The sequence below is a fragment of the Microchirus variegatus genome, assembly GCF_963457635.1.
Source record: "Microchirus variegatus genome assembly, chromosome: 15".
NCBI classification, from domain to species: Eukaryota; Metazoa; Chordata; class Actinopteri; order Pleuronectiformes; family Soleidae; genus Microchirus; species Microchirus variegatus.
Window position 1 is genome coordinate 9,443,437 of NC_139816.1, and position 21,138 is coordinate 9,464,574.

General features: G+C 41.1%; 3 protein-coding genes across 3 annotated transcripts in view; 1 reads left to right on the forward strand and 2 right to left on the reverse strand.

Moving 5' to 3' along the window:
• Positions 1-1,578, reverse strand: part of esyt2b (extended synaptotagmin-like protein 2b) — a gene marked incomplete at its 5' end in the record, with an annotated part of 34,266 nt that extends 32,688 nt beyond the window's left edge. The window contains one exon of the mRNA XM_083901517.1: positions 1,174-1,578. Coding sequence (XP_083757643.1) covers positions 1,174-1,578 — 405 coding nt within the window. The remainder of the gene's footprint in view (positions 1-1,173) is intronic.
• An 896-nt stretch (positions 1,579-2,474) lies between these two features.
• Positions 2,475-12,016, forward strand: dync2i1 (dynein 2 intermediate chain 1; the record flags this gene model as incomplete). The annotated part of the gene is made up of 23 exons (XM_083901518.1): positions 2,475-2,578; positions 2,765-2,818; positions 3,427-4,012; positions 4,099-4,166; positions 4,278-4,568; positions 4,666-4,731; positions 5,165-5,215; positions 5,748-5,964; positions 6,063-6,165; positions 6,310-6,439; positions 6,951-7,062; positions 7,138-7,232; positions 7,316-7,445; positions 7,535-7,707; positions 8,160-8,322; positions 8,509-8,625; positions 8,741-8,802; positions 9,603-9,654; positions 9,763-9,823; positions 10,114-10,213; positions 10,311-10,442; positions 11,537-11,760; positions 11,845-12,016. Exons 1-23 carry the CDS (start codon positions 2,564-2,566, stop codon positions 12,014-12,016), a joined length of 3,174 nt encoding a protein of 1,057 aa, XP_083757644.1. The 5' UTR covers positions 2,475-2,563.
• Positions 12,017-18,159: 6,143 nt separating this feature from the next.
• LOC310937646 (leucine-rich repeat-containing protein 14) lies at positions 18,160-20,487 on the reverse strand (the record flags this gene model as incomplete). The annotated part of the gene is made up of 3 exons (XM_083901957.1): positions 18,160-18,727; positions 18,907-19,716; positions 20,210-20,487. 3 exons carry the CDS (start codon positions 20,485-20,487, stop codon positions 18,160-18,162), a joined length of 1,656 nt encoding a protein of 551 aa, XP_083758083.1.
• Between the last annotated feature and the right edge of the window lie 651 nt (positions 20,488-21,138).

The following is a 21,138-nucleotide window of genomic DNA, read 5'->3' on the forward strand; positions in this document are numbered from 1 at the left end:
GTGTGTTTTTGAAGCAGTGCATGCTGAAGGTGTGTGAGCAAGTCTGCACCGACCAGATACAGACTTTTAAAACTGTTCGTTTGTCAAGAAACACCATCGTGGACCGGGTTGCATCTATAATAATGTAACATATTTGTAACTTGAATAAGTAATCAATACAGAAAGTTATTTAGCAATCAAGTTACGGAGTAGTTACCTTTATTTTACATTATATTTGTTTACATTTATTCTGTATGACCGTTGCATCTGGCACATCTTGAGTTTGACAACCCTGCTGTAGGGTAAGATGTGACAATAATTCATCGAAAAATGATATTTTGACACACATTTTGGCTTTAACAAATTAGCGATTTTGATTAATACCCTTCCAAATAAATCCCTTAGACTGTATGTTGGCAAGCTACACAGCATGTTCTCAAGTTTCTTGAGTGACATTCTAAACTTATTTCCCCCCTCCACCAATCCATTTAGGATTCTCCCAACAACATAAACAACCGTGCAGAGACTATAGGTGGTGTTTAATGATGCTCGGTGAATCATACTGAAGAGACCTGAGTGAATTGTTTATGGCGTGTTGAGGTAATAATCTTCAAGCAGTTTTAAGGAGCATCAGTTAACAGTATCACTTAATACCAGCTGTGGAGTCACTGGTACAGAACCCTACTTAATTGTTTTTTCTTTTAATGGCTTTTAAGATACTGTATTATTACGTATTGTGTGTAGTGGACTATGAGCCTATAATAAAGTCTGATTCCAAGCTAAATCCAAACTAATAATCTATAGGAAATGTCAAGAACAACCATTGTTATCTGGTCATTTCTTTTGCCCAGATAGTGTGACAGCAATCAGAGTGAGTTAACTACAGGAGACATAGCAGAGTGAATCCCAAAATAACAGGGAGCCTGTGGACATGTTTCCTTTCCAGTGTGGTGTCTGGTTTACCATTGTGCCCTGCTGTATTTAGACTGGGGGCTCAGTGTAATGTCACTGCAGGGAGGAACAGCTGCTCCATCACGGCTTTACAGCTCCACTACTCCTCCTCCTCTGCTCCTCCTCATCATCATCATCATCTTGACAGCTAATTGTGAAACTCACAAGTAACTGCTTCTTTTTTTTTTACGCATAATAAGACCTCACACATGGTGACACGAACACTTGGACACACTTACTCACCCATGGTGGTAAATCAGAGGTGGTGAGGCTGTGCTTCACACTTGTCTCCTCGTGCTCAAAGAAAGCCAGCGCTCTGCTCAGGCGGCTGTGCTTCCCTCCCGTGTTCCTCCTCCACCAGAAAAACACAACGAGTCCGATCAACAGCCAGCTGAAGCTGAACTCGAAATAACCCAGTGCGTAAATGGGGAAAATGAGGACAAAGGTTTTGGCGAAGTGCACCCAGGTGTGGGTCAGCTCGCCGGTGGAGGTCACCGCCGGATCCTCGGCTCTGCTCGCCGCTGACAGATGGGTCGAGCTGTCGTTGTTGGGGTGAACCGGACTCGGCGCCTGGTGTCCGTTCTCTTTCGGCGAAGCGTTGTGTGAATGATGGGTTCCTTTCACGGTTTTCATTTTGTCTCCGGACATGTCCGTGTGTCCCCGGAGTCCCCTTCCCCTCCAAAAACTGTCCAAAATGCGCGTTCGGGTCTCGTGGTTCCTCTGATCGCGGAGGCTGCTCTCACGTTGGCTCACCTGCAGCACACCAGCCCATTGTAAGCGGACGAATCACTGACATTGACTTTAATTCAGTAAACGCTTAGGTCTAATAACGGCATCCCTTTAAATGTCTTAAGTGTTAAGTGTTGCGAGCCAGTCCGGTCCAGTTCACCGCCTCTCTGCCACCACACAGCGAAGGAATGAGCCAAAGAAGACGCACAGGCGCTCTGAAGCTGTGCGCTCGAGCCACTACAGCAACAGACAACAAACACCGCCATCTGCTGGTTATTTGTGGTAAAGCAGCTCATGGATACATGATAAAATAATGAAAAAATTAAAAGTTATCTTGCTCATGACATTCTGTTGTTTTATGTATTTATATGTTTTATATTATATTATTATATCTATATATATCTGGGTTATATCTATAGATATCAAGTTTTTTCTTTACATTGTTTGATGTTTTTTATTATATTAGCCTCTATGTCATTTGTGTTTGACCCCCCCCTGACCTACAGCATATGTTTATTAGAAAGGACGAGCACAGATAAATCACTCAATCTCTTCTAAATACTTTCTCTATTGTACACATGAACCTCAGCACAAATGTGGGAAACAGAGATTTTCAAATGTCACAGTCGATATATATGTATAAAACCCCAGCTATTTTAAACAGGGTTCTGTTAAAAAACAAAATCACACTGCCATGGCAACTGGGTGTTGATTCGAGCGATTGCTCTGCTCTTGATTAGCAATCCTGTTGTCAGGCTGAAGTGACGGACGCGATACCCTTGGTTTCAGCAGACTGCGCATGCGCGGTGGATGTTCACCATCATGGCGGCGTCATTACAAAAATATGAGCTAGTTTTCAACGATTGATCAACTCCAGCGGCGTAAAAAACACACCAATGAGAACATGCACAGTGACAAGGTGAGCGCCGTATTTTTAATTTAAACTTTAACGACCGGGAATTGTGTTTTCTGTCGCTGAAAGTCACTGCTAGCAAAAACGCTATCGTTCTGTTTCGTATGGTTACGAATTGTGTGGTTGTTTGTGTCGTTTAAAATCCCTGTTTCTGACATTTGTCTGTAAGTGAAAGATAATGTTCTTCTTTAGAAACTATCTATGGAGGACACATGGAGACCAGCTGAGCTGAAAAGACACTTACGGGTGAGTGTTTGAGACTGTGTTGTTGAGAGATTGAGATTACAGATCGTACATAGTATATTATGGCTGCTGAGTAGCAACGTTTTATTTGTTACCTACACAGCAAACTTCACTAGAGATTGATGAGTTATGAATAATCACAAGCATACATTTGCATTCAGTGATGTAAAACTAAATAAATACAGTCAATATCAGACAACAGTGTACTGATATACAACTGTAATAGGCAATTTTAGACAAACATACAGTACTACAAACAACAAGTGCCAAGTTTCCAGAGAGGGAATAGTGCTACACAATGTGCAGTGTTTTTCTGTGTGTTTTCCTTGATATATTATCATGAAAAGGAATTATTTGTGTTTTAGTCAAGCACAATTTATAATAGGAGTGGATGTATACCTTTTTCATGCCTGATACCAAGACCAGTATCCCAGGCTTGATCATTTTCAGATACCAATATCAGTTGGAGGCAGGTTTTTTTTTTCAAAATAACTCTCGTCTGTTTCTTCTTTTATCTTAAAATAATACCACAGAGCTAAGCGTTTGAGAGTTAGAACTATTTCTCAATGGCAAACTTGCATTCCTCTTGTTTTATTTCTTTATTTTCCTAGGATGAAAGACCAGGAGGTGAATATATCAGGAGGAGAAGCGACAATGAGAGGAAGCACCGTGGTGGCGAATCTGTGGAGAGACGCCGCAGGGACCCAGAGAAGGAGTCCAGACGAGAGAGAGACGAGCAGAAAGAGAGGGGAAGTACAAAAGAGAGAAGACACGATGAAGGAAAAGATGGATACGCCAAGCCAAAAGAGGACTCACGGGACAGGAGAAGTGACAAGGACAGGGATAGAAGAGACGAGGAGAGGAGGAAGGAAAGAGACAGGCCAGTAGATGATGTGAGAAAGAGGGACAGAGAGGACAAGCGTGAACGAGACAGAGACAAGGAAAGACACAGAGATAAGGAGAGAGACAGGGTAAGGGACAGAGACGGAGAGGAGAGGGACAAAAGGAGGGAAGAGAGAGACAAGGAAAGAAGAAGAGAGGAGAGAGACAAGGATCGAAGGAGGGAAGGACAAGATGGAGAGCACAGGGAGAAAAGGAGACACGAGGAGAGTGGAGATGGAGGAAGAGATCGGGAGAGAGAGCGACCCAAAGACGAACGTGACAAAGAAAGACGAGAAAGACACAAAGGGGAGAGAGGTAAATGTAAAACACTTACGTGGATGTTCACTCACATTTACAAGATTAACAATATGGGATCGATAATTGTCTTTTTCTGGTTTTAGAGCACAGAGAGGAACATAAGGGACATAAAGAGGACAGAGAAAGAAGACACAAAGAGAGAGGACATGATGTAATTACTATAATACTATATACTTCATTATTATACATATGGATCCACATTGGCTCTGTACAGGTTTTTCTGTCAAAATCCCACAGTTACATTGTTCTTCCTGCTCTCCAGGACCAAAGGCAGAAGCATGACGCTGAACCCAGACGGCACAGAGACTCAAAAAGGCCAGCTGAAGAGGAAAGGCACCATCGAGGAGACGGGGAACAACAACAACAGCAGCAAGAACGGGGGGAAAAACACAAAGAAAGACGACACAGAGAGGAAGACGATGTGGAGAAAAAACACAGGGAGCGACGACACAGGGAGGAGGAGGAGGATGCTGGCAGAATTCACAAAGATAGGAGCAAGAAAGAAACCTCTGAGAAAAGTCAAAGGCATGAGACTAATACAGTAAAAACACAGGTTAGTCAACCCATATATTTCCTGTTTATCCGTCATAACATTGCTCTATTATCACATACATTTTTTTATCCTCCTTCTTGTCACATTTGTAATCCAGGAATTTGAGATGGTGTCTGAGCACCAAACATCTATTGTGAAAGATGTAGGAGACACAGAAGAACCTGTGAGCAGCTCACTTTGTTTCCCCCTGCTTACACTCTTGTATTTATAGGGTATATTCTTAACTGTGGTGATGTAGTTTGCTTATTTCATTGGTAACTGGCCAACTGTAGTAATTATGTGCAAGTGTACAGCAGTGGCCCTCCATTTCTCAGCTGCTTTGCTTTGCTCGCATTAAATCAAAATGACCTCATACTGCAGCATCTTATTCAGAGCTAAACACTTTTATATACAATTCTGGCTGCCCTCACATGGGGGGAATCTGTGTGTCTGTTTGGTGTGGGAGCCACCTACTGTCTGTACTCTGTAACTGCACTCAAAGCTTCTTTCCCAATTTCAGCTTCAACTTCAGGGAGTTGTTGTGTGCTTTACTCTTAATATTTGTGTAGTGTAACTAATTGATGTATTTATTTTTGCTGTATTTATCACACTCTCAGGTTGTCAATGATGAAGATTTGGCTGAGCAGGAGTATGAAGATGATTTTGAGGTAAAAACAAAACATTTAATTGTTCTCTAATTATAGAATTTAAAGGTTTTTTATTTATTTGTTATTCTTCTTATAATTTGTTATATTGTTTTTGTGTTGATTTTGCATGCTGTATTCGATTTACACTCAAAGAAACTGGTAAGTATTCAGAGCTTTTAACAAGTGTGTCCATTTTATTCTTTAAGATGTGAACTTCGTATAATCGTATAATCCAGGTTTACACTGTATACTGTATATACTATTAATCTTATACTATATATATATATATTGTGGTTACTTAATCTATACTGTGTAGTGTGTATTCTATTTTTATAATCTTAATAGTCAATATCTTCAATATTGTACATGTATTATTACCTTTACTGTCTTTGCTGCTATGACACCATGACTTTCCCCATTGTGTGACTAATAAAGGATTATCTTTATCTTATCTTATCTTATCTTATCTTATCTTACAGCATCTTTTTTGTGAGAAATTGCAGTAAACGTTCTGTACGTGAGGAGAGATTGATGTTTGTTTCCCTCTTCAAAGGACTACGAGGAAGATTTTGAGGACATCGATCCGAGCGAAGGTGAGGACGAGAAGGAGCCAGAGTTTCCACAAGTGGAAGAAAAAGAAGAAGGAAAAGACGAACTTACGGCACAAAAGAGGAAAGAGATCGAAGCGATTCGGAGAGCAATGAACGAAGAGAATGAGAGAGTTGGAACAGTTCAGAGAGGAGAGGAAGACACTCCTAAATTGTCTAAAGGTATTTTTTCTTTATGTCTAATCAGATCACACTCAAAACTGATGAATTTGTTCCAAAATTAAGAACAATTCAATCTTCTCTTGCTGCTCATTTTACAGGGTCTGAAAGGAGCCAGAGTCGAGCCTCTCAGCGCGGGAGGTTTATCGACTTTGTAGCTGCAAAACAACGTGAAGTCAGCAAGAAAGTTGCGACGAAACAGAAGTAAACTTCATTGAGAACACGTTGAATGGAAACTGGCTCATTGGAATTGTGCCGGAGTCCTCTGCAGGAATCAATACTATACACATTTATTTGTCTAAGCCCACAGCACAGAATATTTTTTTTTTCTTCTATTTCTCTCTGCAGGAAACGCAGCACAGAGCTGCTTCGATTGATCGACCTGGACTTCTCCATGACGGCCTCCCTGTTGGATCTCCCTCCTGTGAATGAATATGATATGTACATTAGGACGTTTGGAAACGCAAACACCAAACAGGTCCGTATGTCGTGGAGCTGTTTCTGCCTTTCCTCAAACAGATACACTCCTGTTCAAAAATTTGGGGTCACTTAGAAATGTCCTTATTTTTTTGAAGGAAAAGCACTTTTTTTCAATGAATATAACATTAAATGAATCAGAAATACACTCTATACCTTGTTAATGTGGTAAACGACTATTCTATCTGCAAACATCTGGTTTTTAATGGAATATGTACATAGGTGTATAGAGGCCCATTTCCAGTGTTCTAATGGTACATTGTGTTTGTTGTGCAATGATGTTAGCACAGCTGAAAACAGTTTTGCTCTTTCCTGATTTTGAATAAAAATCATTATTTCTAATCTTGTCAATGTCTTGGCTATATTTTCTATTAATTTTGCAACTCTTTTGATGAATAAAAGTGTGACTTTTAATGGAAAACACCAAAAGAATTGTATAGGTGACCCCAAACTATGAATGGTAGTGTATCTACAGGTTATAACAGAGGTAAAACATTTGTTTTCTCTCGCAGGCGTATGTTCAGTGTAATGAGGACAACGCAGATCGAGACGTTCAGACGGAGGAGATAGAGGTGTGTGAGAAGTGGACACAGCATCCTCCGGAGTACAGCGGATCCTGTGGCGGTGAGGAAACATCAGTGTTATTCTCTCATGAACACCGCATTTACATATTAACGATGTTTACCATGATTTTTACAGATCCAAACCTTTCTCAGGAAGCACGGGATAAAAACATGAACGAAATCAACTTTGATTCCCAGCGTCTGGCATCGTTTCTGCTCTCAGCCTCACAGGTCATCTATAGTTTCTGTACTCACAACATTTTTTTGTCTAGTGCAATTTACTAAATCCTGTTTTATGTTGCGATTGAATTCAGGTCATGGTCGTCCTGCTAGAAGAGAATCAAGCTGAGAGGAAATCCCTGAGGAAGCTGAGGAATCAAACAGATACGCTTTCTTTCAGCGATGGAAGTTCTCAGCTCAACACGCAGCTGTCTTTTCTTTGCGGTACACGTGACAAAGCATTTTTACCTTGCGGTTTTATGCGCAGCAGTACTAACCAGGTTACTAACCTTCCTTCCTGTTGTTGATCCCAGGTCGCCATATCAGCCTGGTGCATTTCTCTCAAGTCCAGAGCCACACCATGATGTCTGTCCACGCGCCTACGACCACGCCGAGCGCCGTGCGTCTCGACAGCTGCACGATCATCTGCATCTGGAACATTTGGGAGCCATCTCGGCCGCAGAGGATCCTGGTCTATGAATCTGAGGTGTTATTTTCGTATATTGCAGAATTGTTTCTAATAATTAAAGTTACAATCAACTTTTAAACCTACTTTTACACCACTGTAGAGACTTTTAAAGGCCCCGTGTGTGACATTTAGTTTGAGTCATCGCATTAATGTGCTTGTATAATTTTCTAATTGCTTTAAAAATAATTTTAAAAACTGTTTTGTTGCCTTAGAATAAGTCTGTAATACTAACATAGTTCACTAATGCACTTGGGAAAAGGAGTGTCGTCCATTTGGTGCACTCTCCAGTTTAACCAGGAGATGCCACTAATTCTTACACAATGAGCACATATACAGTTGTGCATTTAATCTTACATGTATTATTTATGACTGTTGACTTATTATTCTATTCTATTCTATATAAATATTCAAAAGAAATCCAGTGGATGTCAGTAAAAACAGTGTAACCTCTTTGAATCCCTCTGTTCCAGGTGCAGTGTTGCTGTTTCAGCCCTGGAAAGGCCACATTGGTCTTTGCAGGTACATCGGTGGGCTCTGTGGTTTTGTGGGACCTGAGGGAACTCGCTGCTAACCACTACTGCCTGAAGATAGGGGAAGACGAATGGACCTTCAGACAGCCCACCTTCTCCACTGGTAGGGATGCTGCGTCAACCTCGCCATAATGAATACATAAATCCCTTTGTTCTTGCTTTCAGCCGTCTTTGTTGTTGTGTTTCACTTGTCGTACTGCAGGAATGCACAGTAACTCAGGACTTATTATCTTATATAACAGCAGTAATGATACAGTGTGTGCTGATTCACTCTTTTTTGTCCACACAGATGCAGTGATGGCCAGCTCGGGACATTTCTCATCCGTGTCGTCTGTAGAAGTCGTGCCCTCCACTGCAGCTGATGGGGGGCTGAGGCCAGAGATCCCGCTGTTGGCATCTGAGGAAGGTATGGTTAAGAAATGGTTAACACATTCATTTGAGATCTTGTGTGTGTTTTTTTTGTGTTTTTGTCGTTGAAAGTTGGCCTTACGTTTTAATTTTTTGTCTGTTTCTTCATCCAGAGTCGTCAGGATTATCATTCCAGTTGGCTTCTCTGGATGAAAGTGGGGTTTTGAATTTCTGGGTAGGTTGTAGACAGAGATTTTTCAAGACTGGCAGAATTGAGTTAATGGGGAAAACCTGGAGTGGAGTGAAACGGATGCAAGCATCCTGACTGAGCTAAAGGGGACAAGTACTTAGGAAAAACAATTTTTTGATGAATGATTAGTGAAAAACTCAAATGTAAACTGACGTGATACACACATCATTGTTGATTTAAACTGTCTCTGAGGATTTTATTATCTTACTCGTTCACAGATCTTCAATCTCTATTGTCTCAGAATTGGAACAGCTAAAAGCTACTGCCTCCACATTTACTTTATACAATTACAGTCCCAAACCTTTTATCATGATTTAATCTTAAACAATAAAGTGCTTAAAATGCTTGTTATCCAGATTTGCACCAAATGTGACCACTTCTTACATATCAGCACTTTTTTTGTCTGATTTACTCCACAATTATGTCTGCATTATCTTGATAAATTCATGAAAATGATGAAAAAATGTGGCTTGGAAAACCAAAATAAAGTCCTGCATCCAGTCACTGAATCTGATCTGCTCCCAACTTTAATGGGTTCTTTATTGGGGTGATACTTCACCCTCACACCAAGATTCAAGAAACTAGTTTCAGTCTCTCAAACAAACCCACAACAACCTTTTTACTCAAAGCAATAAAAGTAAGACCAAGAATAAAGGAAATGACAGAATCCATGTTTCCTCTGACACTGTCTGTGTTTATTTCAATAACTGAAGCTGAAAATGGCACGTTGACCTTTTCATTTAAGATTTACCTTCATGGATTTGTTTGATTTTTCTGTCCTGCAGGTGGTAGTGGAACTCCCAAAAGCCAGCGAGGCAGGCTCTTCAACAGACCTGGGTAACACAGTCAGTCACATGTTAAAGCATGTTGTTTGTGTGTTGTTTTTCCATGCACGTACTCGTCCATCACACGTATGTGACATTATGTCTCCTTCTCCTCTTCCAGGACTCAGACCTGGGGGCAAAGTAAAGCTGCTTCACAGCTCCACCCTGCACACTGCTGAGAGGTGAGATTGATAAATAGCTTCTTCTGATGCGTTCGTCACTGCCAGGCACCACAGCTCAAAATACCCGACAATATCTTTTCCCGGTGGAGCACAGCTGCTCTGCCGTGGTCATGTGAACTTGTTTGTTGTTTTTGTCACCTCCACGTTAGATGGAGTGGTCATATCTGTGCTGTGAGAATATGATGCTCGCAGTGTCATATTTCAGTTTGTTTTTGGATGGGAATGCTGTAACCTTTGACCTCTGGTTTTATCCTTTCTTCCCCCCCTTGCTGGCTCCGTCTGGCTCTCAGGGTTTCATCAAGAGACGCAGTGAAAATCGGGTCATTACAGAGTCTTCATTTAAAGTTTCTTCCCTCTGACTCCAATCATTTCTTTATCGGCACAAATATGGTGAGCAATACATTTCGAAATATACACTATAACTATTCATTAATAATAATAATAATAATAATAATGTGACGTTGTTCTTGTGTCATTTCTGTCCCAGGGTCTCGTGCGACATGGAACAAGTCACGGTTTGAAGGCACCGCCAAAGTTTTACAGGTTTCAGGAGGCCGGAGTCCGACCTGTGGATGTCAGCGTGATCCACTTTTCCCCCTTCAGACAAAATCTGTTTTTGGTGAGAGTATAGTTTTTGAATAAAGTTTATTTATATAGTAATAAAAATAATTGTTCTAATAGCCTCCAGTAACCATAAAACATGAATTAATGTTAAATTATCTTGCTAATTGTAAGTTGTGTGAATCCGATTTGTTAGTAAAGTCAACAAACAGATACAAACACACAGTTCCCATGGGTCCTTGAAACCTTGAAAAGAAAAGTCAAGGCCCTTGAAAGTTTTTGAAAATCACCCCAAATATACATGGGTCATTGAAAGTGCTTGAAGTTTGTGCAAGAAAGAAGTGAAGTTGATATTTAGGTAAATGTCTCCCACCGCCACCTCCAATCCTTGAATTTGGCCCTTGAAAAGTCCTTGAATTTGAATCCTGTATAAAGTAAACAAAGCTGAAGACTCACAGTATCTACCGACCTTTTTCAAGGCACCACATTTTTCTTTTAGCAAGAACATTCACGTTAACAGACAAATATTTTCTCCCTATTACCAGTGAATAATTTTACATCATCTAAGACCTAGGTTGTGTTTATGGGTAAACCAAAAGTAAAAGTTTGTGTTTACAGTCTGTGTGGACGAAGGACTTGGACCAATGCTCTTTGGTGTCATGTAAGACAAAAATGGGCATTAAACAAAGGACAAACACTAGTAAGGTCAAATATGGAACACCTAAACAATTGAAATAATAAAAAAGAAGTATGCATATGACAAGAAACCATACAAAATATACATAAATAAGGACACTACAACATGATAAAATACACCTTTTTCCTTGCGTATCATAGTAGAAGAAGTAGCATGGATGAATTACACTTATAAAGACATATTACAACTTTATAGTTGTGAATTTTTACATTTACAAACACACACATATGATTAAAATGGTGTCTTATGGTAGTTAAACTTGCATTTCTGTCCCTTTTCTTCTCCTTCCTTTGCCTTGTCTTCCACTTTTGTGGTTTCTTTTCACAAATTTGGCAAAGGGGAGAAATCATTTAGTTCTGCAATACCTTAAAGGCCCAAAACGCTTCAAAAACACTGCTATGGTCTTATAAATATGTATGCACAGTACACTCATCCTTTGTTGCCTTTTTTTCCAGGTGGGTTGTGGGGACGGCTGCATCAGGCTGCACGCGGTCAGCCGTGAGCAGCCTGTGGCCGAGTGGAGCCACAGCACAGCGGGTGAACGTGTGGTTTCACTGCAGTGGGCTCAGACCCGGCCGACGGTCTTCTGCGTGCTCGACGCAGCGTCTAACCTCCACATATGGGACCTGCTGAGAAACGACACAAAGCCTGTGATCACCGAGAGGATTTCTGCGGACAGGTGACACCGGACGCAGGAGGGATTCATGTCAGAGTCATTTGTGTTTTTAATATGTTTTAATATACGTGTGCTGTCTGTTTGCAGGTTGACAGCCATGACTGTGTTCGGAGACTCGGGAAAACAAAACACATATTCAGGAATCGCTCTTGTACACGGGTCGGGAAATATAGAGATGCATTATTTCACTAGAGATTTTACCGTGTCCTCGTGTGCAGAAGAGGAGAAGCTGGAGAGGATGATGACTGAAGCTCTCTGAACAGCCTGAAGATCAAATTATAATATGCTAGTGTCACTTTAGTTTAGGACATATCATGGTTTTTTTGTGACTTCACACCAAAGATCTTCCACAATCTTGTAAACATCATAGGATTTATAGAATGTAAATCTTTTTGTTGATGTAAATATAAATACTTTTTGACTAATATGAAAGATTTGTATGGTGGTTTGTAACACATTTTAATATTTGTACAATAAACCAAGAATATATTGTATGTTTGAAGTTGTTTTTATTTGTTATCTAAACGATCGAAATCTAAAAAATAAATATTTATTTACTCAATGTTTTACTTATGTTGGTTGTTAAAATTACATTTTTAAATAATTCCGTTTGTCCAGTTGTTTTTGTAAAGGAGTATTTGGCATAAAAACATGATAATTACAGACCACAGAGCAGTGGAATTATTCAGAAAAGTTTGTAATAAATATTAGTTACAATTTAATATTAATTGGAATTCCCTCCCACAAAATATCTTAACTTAATGAGTAATAGTTGAAAATATAACGAGCATAACCAGTTTTCTAAGGAACTACTTCTTTCTGAGGATCTATTTTGTGTGCGTAGTTGAAGTCATAGCGGTGCGGCCGCGACTCGTTGCTTAGCAACAGGGACTGATTTCTTCAGCGGAAGAATCACCACCGAAAAAGGAAAAAAAAACTCAACTTTTACTTTTTAGTTAATTATTTGCTAATAAAGCTTCGTCCGGGACACAAAGATACTACTCATTGGAAGGTAAACACAACATTAAAGTTTTAGTTTCGTCAATGTTTAAGCTAATTCCGTGTTTTAAATCATGTCGAGTGATTTTTAATCAGCCGTGACGGTTTTTTTTTCTCAATTAACGAGCAGTGGCTTGTATATATACAATTATATATATATATATATATAAAATATATTACTATTTTTATCTCAATAAAGTGGAAAATATAATGCTGGTAATGGAAGAAAATATGTTTCCACTTGATTAGAATGACAAAAATCTAATTAAATGGTGATTCCAGGTGGTTTGACGTGCTTGGAACATTTGTTTCGAGCAGGAACAAATGTAAGTTGCAAATGTTCCTGGTTCCTAGCAGGATTTGTTTTTTTTCTTCTAAATAACCAAAATGTTAATTAACATTTCAAAGATTCTCGAGAAAATTACATTAAAAATATATATATTGTTTATGTATTTTTCTCGAGAATCCTTTAAATGTCAATTATCTAAAAGGAAATCGGATGCAGCATCTGTGAAGATGGTAGCCTTAAGTGAGGGGAGCACAACAACAACAACAACAACAAAAACAGTGGTTTTCCCAAGTCCCAGCCTGAATCTGCTGTCTCCAAAGACTGAGACCTCAAGTGTGAAGACACCTGAAAAGCAGATGTTATTTGAGGATAATGTGAATCAAGCTGCAAACAAGGTAGGCTGCGACAAGTTACTGATCTGTTTTTAGAAACCTTAGCTCTCTTGCCTTTGCAATAATTTGACAAAAGTTTGTGTAGATTTAATATTCATAGACTTTCTGTCTTAAATGTTTCATACGCTCTTGATTTAGCTCTTCAGGCAAAAGCAGCATGTTTTCACTCATCTCCCCTCATCTTGTCTCATGGCAAACATGCTTCTTTTATTCATATTTGTCTGTCTGCCAGGAGCACTGGGCTGACCTATCCGCCCTCGTTCAAGGCACAGTCAAGTGCAGAAAAGAGAAGCCTCCCAGCACGAAGCAAACCAAGAAAGAAGCTTTTGATCGCTACATGAATATAATATACGGCCTGCCCCCAAATAATAAGGTAGGAACTTCTCCTGAACTCCCCTGCTTCTTCTGATGTTTGTCAAATCGGATTCGTCATTGCCGTTTACATTCCATGAACATTTTGTGCCTTTTATTTGGTTCTTCATACATTATGTCTTCAGCTTTACTTGGAGGACAGATTTGACTCGAATACATTTTCATATCATCATGAACCGAATGACAATGAGCCAAGTAACCTGCCTCCCTTAAAAGAGGACGTCCGCCCTGAACCTAAAGTGAACCTTCCTGTGGTTGTGAAGAAAAAGAAGGTATAAACTGTTCACATTTTATGTTTTTGAAGGTTTATCTTACTGACGTGCAGTATTTTATCGTCCAAGGAAGCAATTTTTTTTTCTCACTGTGCAGCAGCAGGAGAAAAAGACTGCAGCACCGATCTCTAAACCTGAAACCCAGATCAAAGTTAAGCCACGGCCTGTTGAGAGAGCCGTACCCAAGACTGAGGAGGTATGAACATTTGACAGGAGACACAAGAACACAACACAAGAACTGTAACACTCTTGTGTCCCTGTACAGCCTCCAGAGATCGTTCCTCCTCCAGTAGAGCGACCCAAACCCAAAACTCCCCCTGCTCCACCTTCTCCTCCATCTCGCCCTCGTCCTCCTCCTCCTCCAAGGACTCTGACACCGCTGCCTCCTCGACGAGTGGAGGAAGTGCCAGCGTTCCTCAAGCAGTTTGCAGATTCAGGCTGGTTCAGAGACTTGTTCCCTGACAAAACGGTAATAATGAGTCATGTTATTATTTTTATTTTAGCGCTTTTAAAAACACCGCTCTACAAAGACGAAGGAAGAGCAAAATCACAAAACCATTTTAAAAATTGGAATATCCAGCACCATCAGCTTGGAATAATTTAAAAATATGCCTGTTTATCATTGAGTTCTGTGAATTTCATGGTGTATCTTTTGACATGTTATCATTCTTTTTGTCAATATTTAATTAATATTATGATACCTTATGTCTCAGTCATTTTCTCTTTAACCCTGTTAAATGTGCAAGACCCTCTTGTTAAAGAAATGTTTAATCTCAGTGAGAATTTCCTGGTTAAATAAAGGAAATTATGTTAATAATAAGAGTCTTGGTTCGTCAGGTAGGTCATTACAAAGTCGAGTCGTCTTACCAGTAACTTGTTAAAAAAGATAATGTTTGAGGTTTTGGTTTTGACAGGTTTTTGTGTGTTTTGTGTGCAGAGTCTCCTGAGTTCCCTGTCTCCTGAAGATTTCTCCTTACAGCTGCTGAGCTGCCTCACCGCCTGCAGCGATTCATCCAAACTGCAGATCTTTGCTGCTCTGCAAACTCTGCATGGTCAGAGACTCCTCCGCAACACAGACGAGCTTTACCACGGCCTCGTTGACTTGGTGCCTACATTTGTGAGACCACACATGGTAACCCTAACCCCCATACGTCCAGGAATCCAGATGATCACTGCTTTTTAAGAAGTGCTTTATGAATGATCATTATGACATCATGAATATTTCATTTCTTTGTTTCAGTCACGTTTGGAGAAGACGGTGCTGGTGGAAATGTTGAATCTGCTGGTGCGTCTGAAATCCGTCAGTTATGAAACTGTAAAAAACCTCCTCACTCTACTCGCCTTTAAATCTCTCGATCTCTGGTGAGTCGATCGCGGTCTCATTTAAACTTCCTGAAATGAGTGGTTGTTTTTGATAATGGTGTTGATGTTTCATTAGGGAAACTGTGGTGTGCGTGCTGAATGCATTAGGTGTAGACGAGGCAGAGCAGTGGCTTTGGCCTGAGTTGGACACCTGGGACTCGGAGCTGAAGGACCAGGCTGACACGTGGAAACGCCTCCATGACAGAGCAGAGTGTTGGCTGCAGTCGTGGATCTCCAAATACAAAGTAAGCTCCAAACATTTTGCTACACATACACTACCATTCAAAAGTTTGGGGTCACTTAGAAATGTCCTTATTTTTGAAGGAAAAGCACTTTTTTTTCAATGAATATAACATTAAATTAATCAGAATTAAAGTAACTATTCTAGCTGCAAACATCTGGTTTTTAATGGAATATGTATATAGGTGTATAGAGGCCCATTTTCAGCAACCATCTCTCCAGTGTTCTAATGGTACATTGTGTTTGCTAGTCGCATTAGAAGACTATTGGATGATAAGAAAACCCTTGAAAATCCTTGTGCAGTTATGTTAGCACAGCTGAAAATGGTTTTGCTGGTTCTTTATTTTGAAAATCATAATTTCTAATCTTGTCAATGTCTTGACTATATTTTCTTTTCATTTTGCAACTCTTTTGATGAATAAAAGCGTGACTTTTGAACGGCAGTGTACATCATTATCGCCATCCATCAGTGTATTTTTGAGTTTGACGAAAGAACAGAGCAGCAGGTGTTTGAAAACTGAGAGTATCAACTCGTCCTTTACTGTGACCTATACAGTACATTAGAAGCTTGTCCCGGCAGCCTGGTGATTGACTGCTTTCACACTCTCTTTCCACGCTGCCAGAAACACAACAGGTATCAGCACCTCACGAGTCCAGCAAAGAACCAGCCTTCGTCTTTCACCACGGTGGACGTGCTGAACTATTTCTGTTCCGTCCAAAAGGAGGATTACAGAAAGACTCGACATGTTGCACCACCCGGTCACCACAACACTGTACTTCTCCCTGTAAATGACCAGTAGGTGAAAGTCGCACATATTAATTTCCTTTGTTTGTGGTGTTTTTCCACACGATTCGTTTACTACTTTTGTCCGTTTTTGTTGTAGGTCTCAAGCGATCTTTCGTCTCGGAGAGACTTACAGCATGACCAGGATACGCAAACCAGCCGGTAATAGTTCACACACATCAGCCTGAATGTAAATTGATAGATCGCGTCTTTTAATTAACATCTATTTCATATGATTGTTGTTTTTACAGGGATAATTCTACCTCCCCTGCGAAACCGCCCCTTCCTCGCACACTTTCCGCATTTCATCTCCTTGCCGATATCTCGAATCACTCTGCGTCCGTTTCACGTCTACTCAGACGAAGACTGGCAGAGGGCCTCGCCTCGCCGCTACTTTATTCAACAGCAGTCTTGCGTGGACTACTACAGATGACACCTCCTCGCGTGTGTAACTTTAAAATGTAAATTAATATCCATTACATTCAAACCACTGCCAAATGTGTTGTAAAGCAAGACGTTTAGCTAGAATTAACTCTCGCTCTCTGAAACATGAGTAAGAATAAACAGTAAACAAATCTCTAATGCTTTTCAAACCAACAGTCTCTTCAGACTTTGACTTATTTATTCTGTGACCAACATCAGTGAATGCATTCATGTGGTACAGGGTGATTGCTAATGCTAATAGTTTTTTTTGACTTAATATACAAAAGTTGAGTGAGTACAAAACACACACACACCTGAACTGATATTGAACGACAATGTAGCAGCACAAACGCAAGAGTGAATTACCTGGAGAATTAAAAATAAAAACATCCACATTTTAAGCAAAAATAATAAATAATATTTGTCAAATACAGTGGCTGGAGATTATTATACAGTATGCAGCATTGGTTGTTTATCTGTACTAGAATACACACGTGTAGCTGGTGAACTGATCAAATATAAGGCTGCATCAAAAATGTGTTGTCCTCAACAAGATAACCTGACAGGAGAATGATTGTTTGTGCACTGTTCAATCAAATTGTCTTGGTCCACTGATCCCTTCATAGAATAAGGTCACATAATGAGCCTCCAGAATGTCCTCAAAAGCCTCTGTTTAAAAAATGGCCACCAAGAAACAGACAAAATCAGGTGCATGGATCAGCAGTTCAAAAGCCAAATTTGGCTACTGCCACCTCCTGGTCTCATGTATTGGTTTTCAGAAAATACATCACTTTCAAAGAACATGATGACAAAAAATCTAGTTTTTGTTGAGCACAGCTTCGCCCCAAAATGGAAGTTGCACCCCTTGTTTTGGTATATTTTTTAAAGTGCACTCCATTGTGGCTCTGAATCTTAAGGCATAAAGGTAGACAGACTGTAAGCTTTGACCAGACAACTAGTTTTTGGCAGAAAACCAGCATTGGTGCATATGTAACTACACTATCAGAGCACCTTTTTTTAAATATAAAAAACAAAAATTGTATATTAGATCGTGCACCAAAATGTTGTCTTATCATTCATGCTGCTGCCAACAAGAAGACAACAGTTTCTTTGGTGCTTAATGATTATTGGAAAGTTACCGTAAGAAGTTGTGTATCCATTATAAACAAGAAAAGGCTAACATGAATAGGTAAATCCTTTAAACTGCACAAATGCTGATAAAAAAACACAGTCATATTTACAGTGATTGTCAGGCTTGATTAGCTGCCCCTAGTCAACCAAGTCTTGGTCATAATTGAGCAGATCACAGGTCAGGAAGAGATCGGAGCGTCCGTTGTCTTTGAGCAGCCTGTTGAGATGGCTGCTGGTGGTGCTGATGTCTGCCGTTTCATCTAAAGGCCAGTCTAAGAGCTGGGCACTGGACGGCAGGTTAGGAAGGCCCGGCTGATAATCCTCCAGTGGGTTAGGATAAAGTAAATGACGGAGCGACGGCATCCTCACAGCCATCCTCACCACTTCTGTGAGGCCGGACAGGGAGAGCGGATTCAGAGCCAAAGCTAAGCTCTTAAGGGCCAAGCAGCCACCGAGTGAGGGCAGCAGGAGTCCCAGCAGGCCGTCACTCAGACCACAGCCGCTCAGAGAGAGGTGCTGCAGGCTGCTGGAGGCCTGGGAGAGGAGACGGCGAACAGACGGCAGCGTGTTTTCATCCAGACGGTTCTCGCTGAGATCCAGCTGCTGCAGAGTGGAGGCGTGGTGGCTGCAGGACAGATAGGCATGGTCAGTTGGAGTTAGGCTCAGATATGGCAGCTCCAGGATCTTCAGAGGCCGAGGGAGTGAGCTGGAAAAAAGGGAAAGACAGGAATCTTAATATCATTACATTACAAAAAATTCTATAAGTTATAGTTAATGACTGAATGACAATCGTTCATTAACTCGGTCTAATGCACAAAATTTGCAACCATGTTGTGCATGCAAAGTTACAGAGCTGTTCATGTTTAACAGAAATCCACGCCAAACCTGAGCAGCACACGAAGTTGTCCTGGCAGGCGCACAGCAGTGAGGCTGAGGCGTTGCAGCTCTTTTAGCTGTGCCAGACCCTGGGACAAGTCCCTCAGTGTCTCTTCTTGGCCTGGGTGGTCCCGACGGAAGTCTAAGTTACAGTAGTGCAGTCGGAGGGAGTTCAGTGCAGGGAAGGTGGAGAGCACAGGCAGCAGCTCGACTAAACCAGCCACGCCGAGGCTGCTGTAACGAACGTCGATGCCCAGGAGACCCGGGCGGGGCAGGAGAGCCAGCAGAGTCCTGATACTCGACACAGAGATTTCCTCCACACGAAGATACCTGCACTGAAGCTTGAGGGGCCCCGATGTGCCGAGAGCCACACGGACACGTTCCCAAGAGCGAGCATTAACAAAGAGATCAGCTCTCACGTCCACCAACACATCAATCCCTGGGTCTTTTTCCTCATTGTCCTTTTTGCTGACCACTAATCCTGCCAATGTGCTGTATCTTCTTCTCTCCATCTCCATCCTCCTCCTGATTCCTCTGCTTTTCTCATCGTCACCCAAACCTCTCAATGATTCCTTGTCATTGCTCGCCTCGTCGCAGTTTGGTTCTCCCCTTTCTCTTTTCACGTCCTTTTCTCTCTCCAGCGCCGAGAACCTTTTCCTTTCGCGCTCTCCATCTTTCCTCTTTGGTTTATGAGCCCCACCTCGGGCTTGAACGACCATGGTGCAGAGAGCTACAGTCAGAGACCAGCCACCCATCGGGTCTCCTGTCCCTCCTTCATCTCCTTGGAGCCCACAGAGGTCCAGTAGTTGCAGAGCACATCTGCGAGACAGGAAGTGGTCTGATTTATTACTGACAATACAGAGAGAATATTGTTTTTGTATTTCTAATCCCTGTAGATGCAATTCGGTTTGCTTACTAAGAGCTGTAGATTAGAACTGGTGTTGGTTGACAATCATAAAAACAAGTTAATTAAAGATTGACATTTGCAACTAGTTTAAAACTTGAGAAGAAAATAAATAAATTGATACATTTTTAGACTTCATTGCATCTAACATAGAAATTATGTGATAGCTTCACCAAATAAATCTGCAGGATTATTTCCTGTCTGTATTGGTCTGCAGGATTATTTTCCTGCCTTTAATTTAAGTTTATTAGATAGCACATGCATGAATTACAGTCGTGGTCAATTATTATTAAACCTATTCAAATGTATGTATCTGCAGAAAAAAGAATCACAATGAACAACGATTCATTTTTTTGTTTTGTTTTTAAAAGTAATTCCTCCAATTAAAAACTCTGGCGGGAAACTTACCTTTGGTCCGACAATCCTCTGACAACTGCCAGTAAAAGAGCCTGGATGCAGAGTCGACTCGGCGCGGGTTGTCCTCGTTTCCTCCGTCCTCCAACTCGCAGGCTGCGCTCGGGCCACCTCTGCACCAGCTCACCCACAGCCAGCGGTCTGCAGCTGCCGAAGGAGGCCTCCAGCAGCGGGCTAAACAGCTCCCTGGGCACCCACCTCAACCAGGAGGGAGACGAGCTGTGGTCACTCACCACCTCCCGGGCACAGAGATTCACCAAGGAGGACACCATGTCAGCGAGAAGACACGACGAGCTCTAAGTGTTGTAACACACAGAGAAGAAGAAGAAGAAGAAGAAGAAGAAGAAACGGAGGTGCCTCTCATTCCATGGGGAAGAGGAAGTTTGCTAGATGGACCTAGCTTCCGCACTAAGGTTAGCTTTATGATGGCAATTTGACTCTTTGGTCTCGTCAAACGCCAAAAAAAGAATTTATAACATAACCCGATAGCTTCGTGGGTTAACACGGGATTGAACTGCGTAACTACGACTGGAAACTTTTAACGAGTGAAACACAAAACGCCATAAACCAAGTGTTGGTAGCTTCTGTTGTGAACTGGATAGAGCGCCGCCCCCTCTGCCTTGAAGACAATGTTGTCATGGCGGCCACTTTGGGTACTGCAACAAAAAATACTCAATGGGTTAAAAAAGCAATTTTCCCAATGACCACAATATTAAAAGAAATGTATGTCAAAGTGTCCACAGGCCACCTCGAGACATGTAAACGGGCTTTTATAGATATGTATAGTCTATATTTTGAATTCATGGAGTTTCATATTTGTAAAACATTCATAAAGGCCAGGAAAAAGTCCAGAAAAATATTATTTCCCAGAGTGACGGTCAAGCGCGGTCAGGAACGGCGCTACTGTGAAATAAATAAACCAT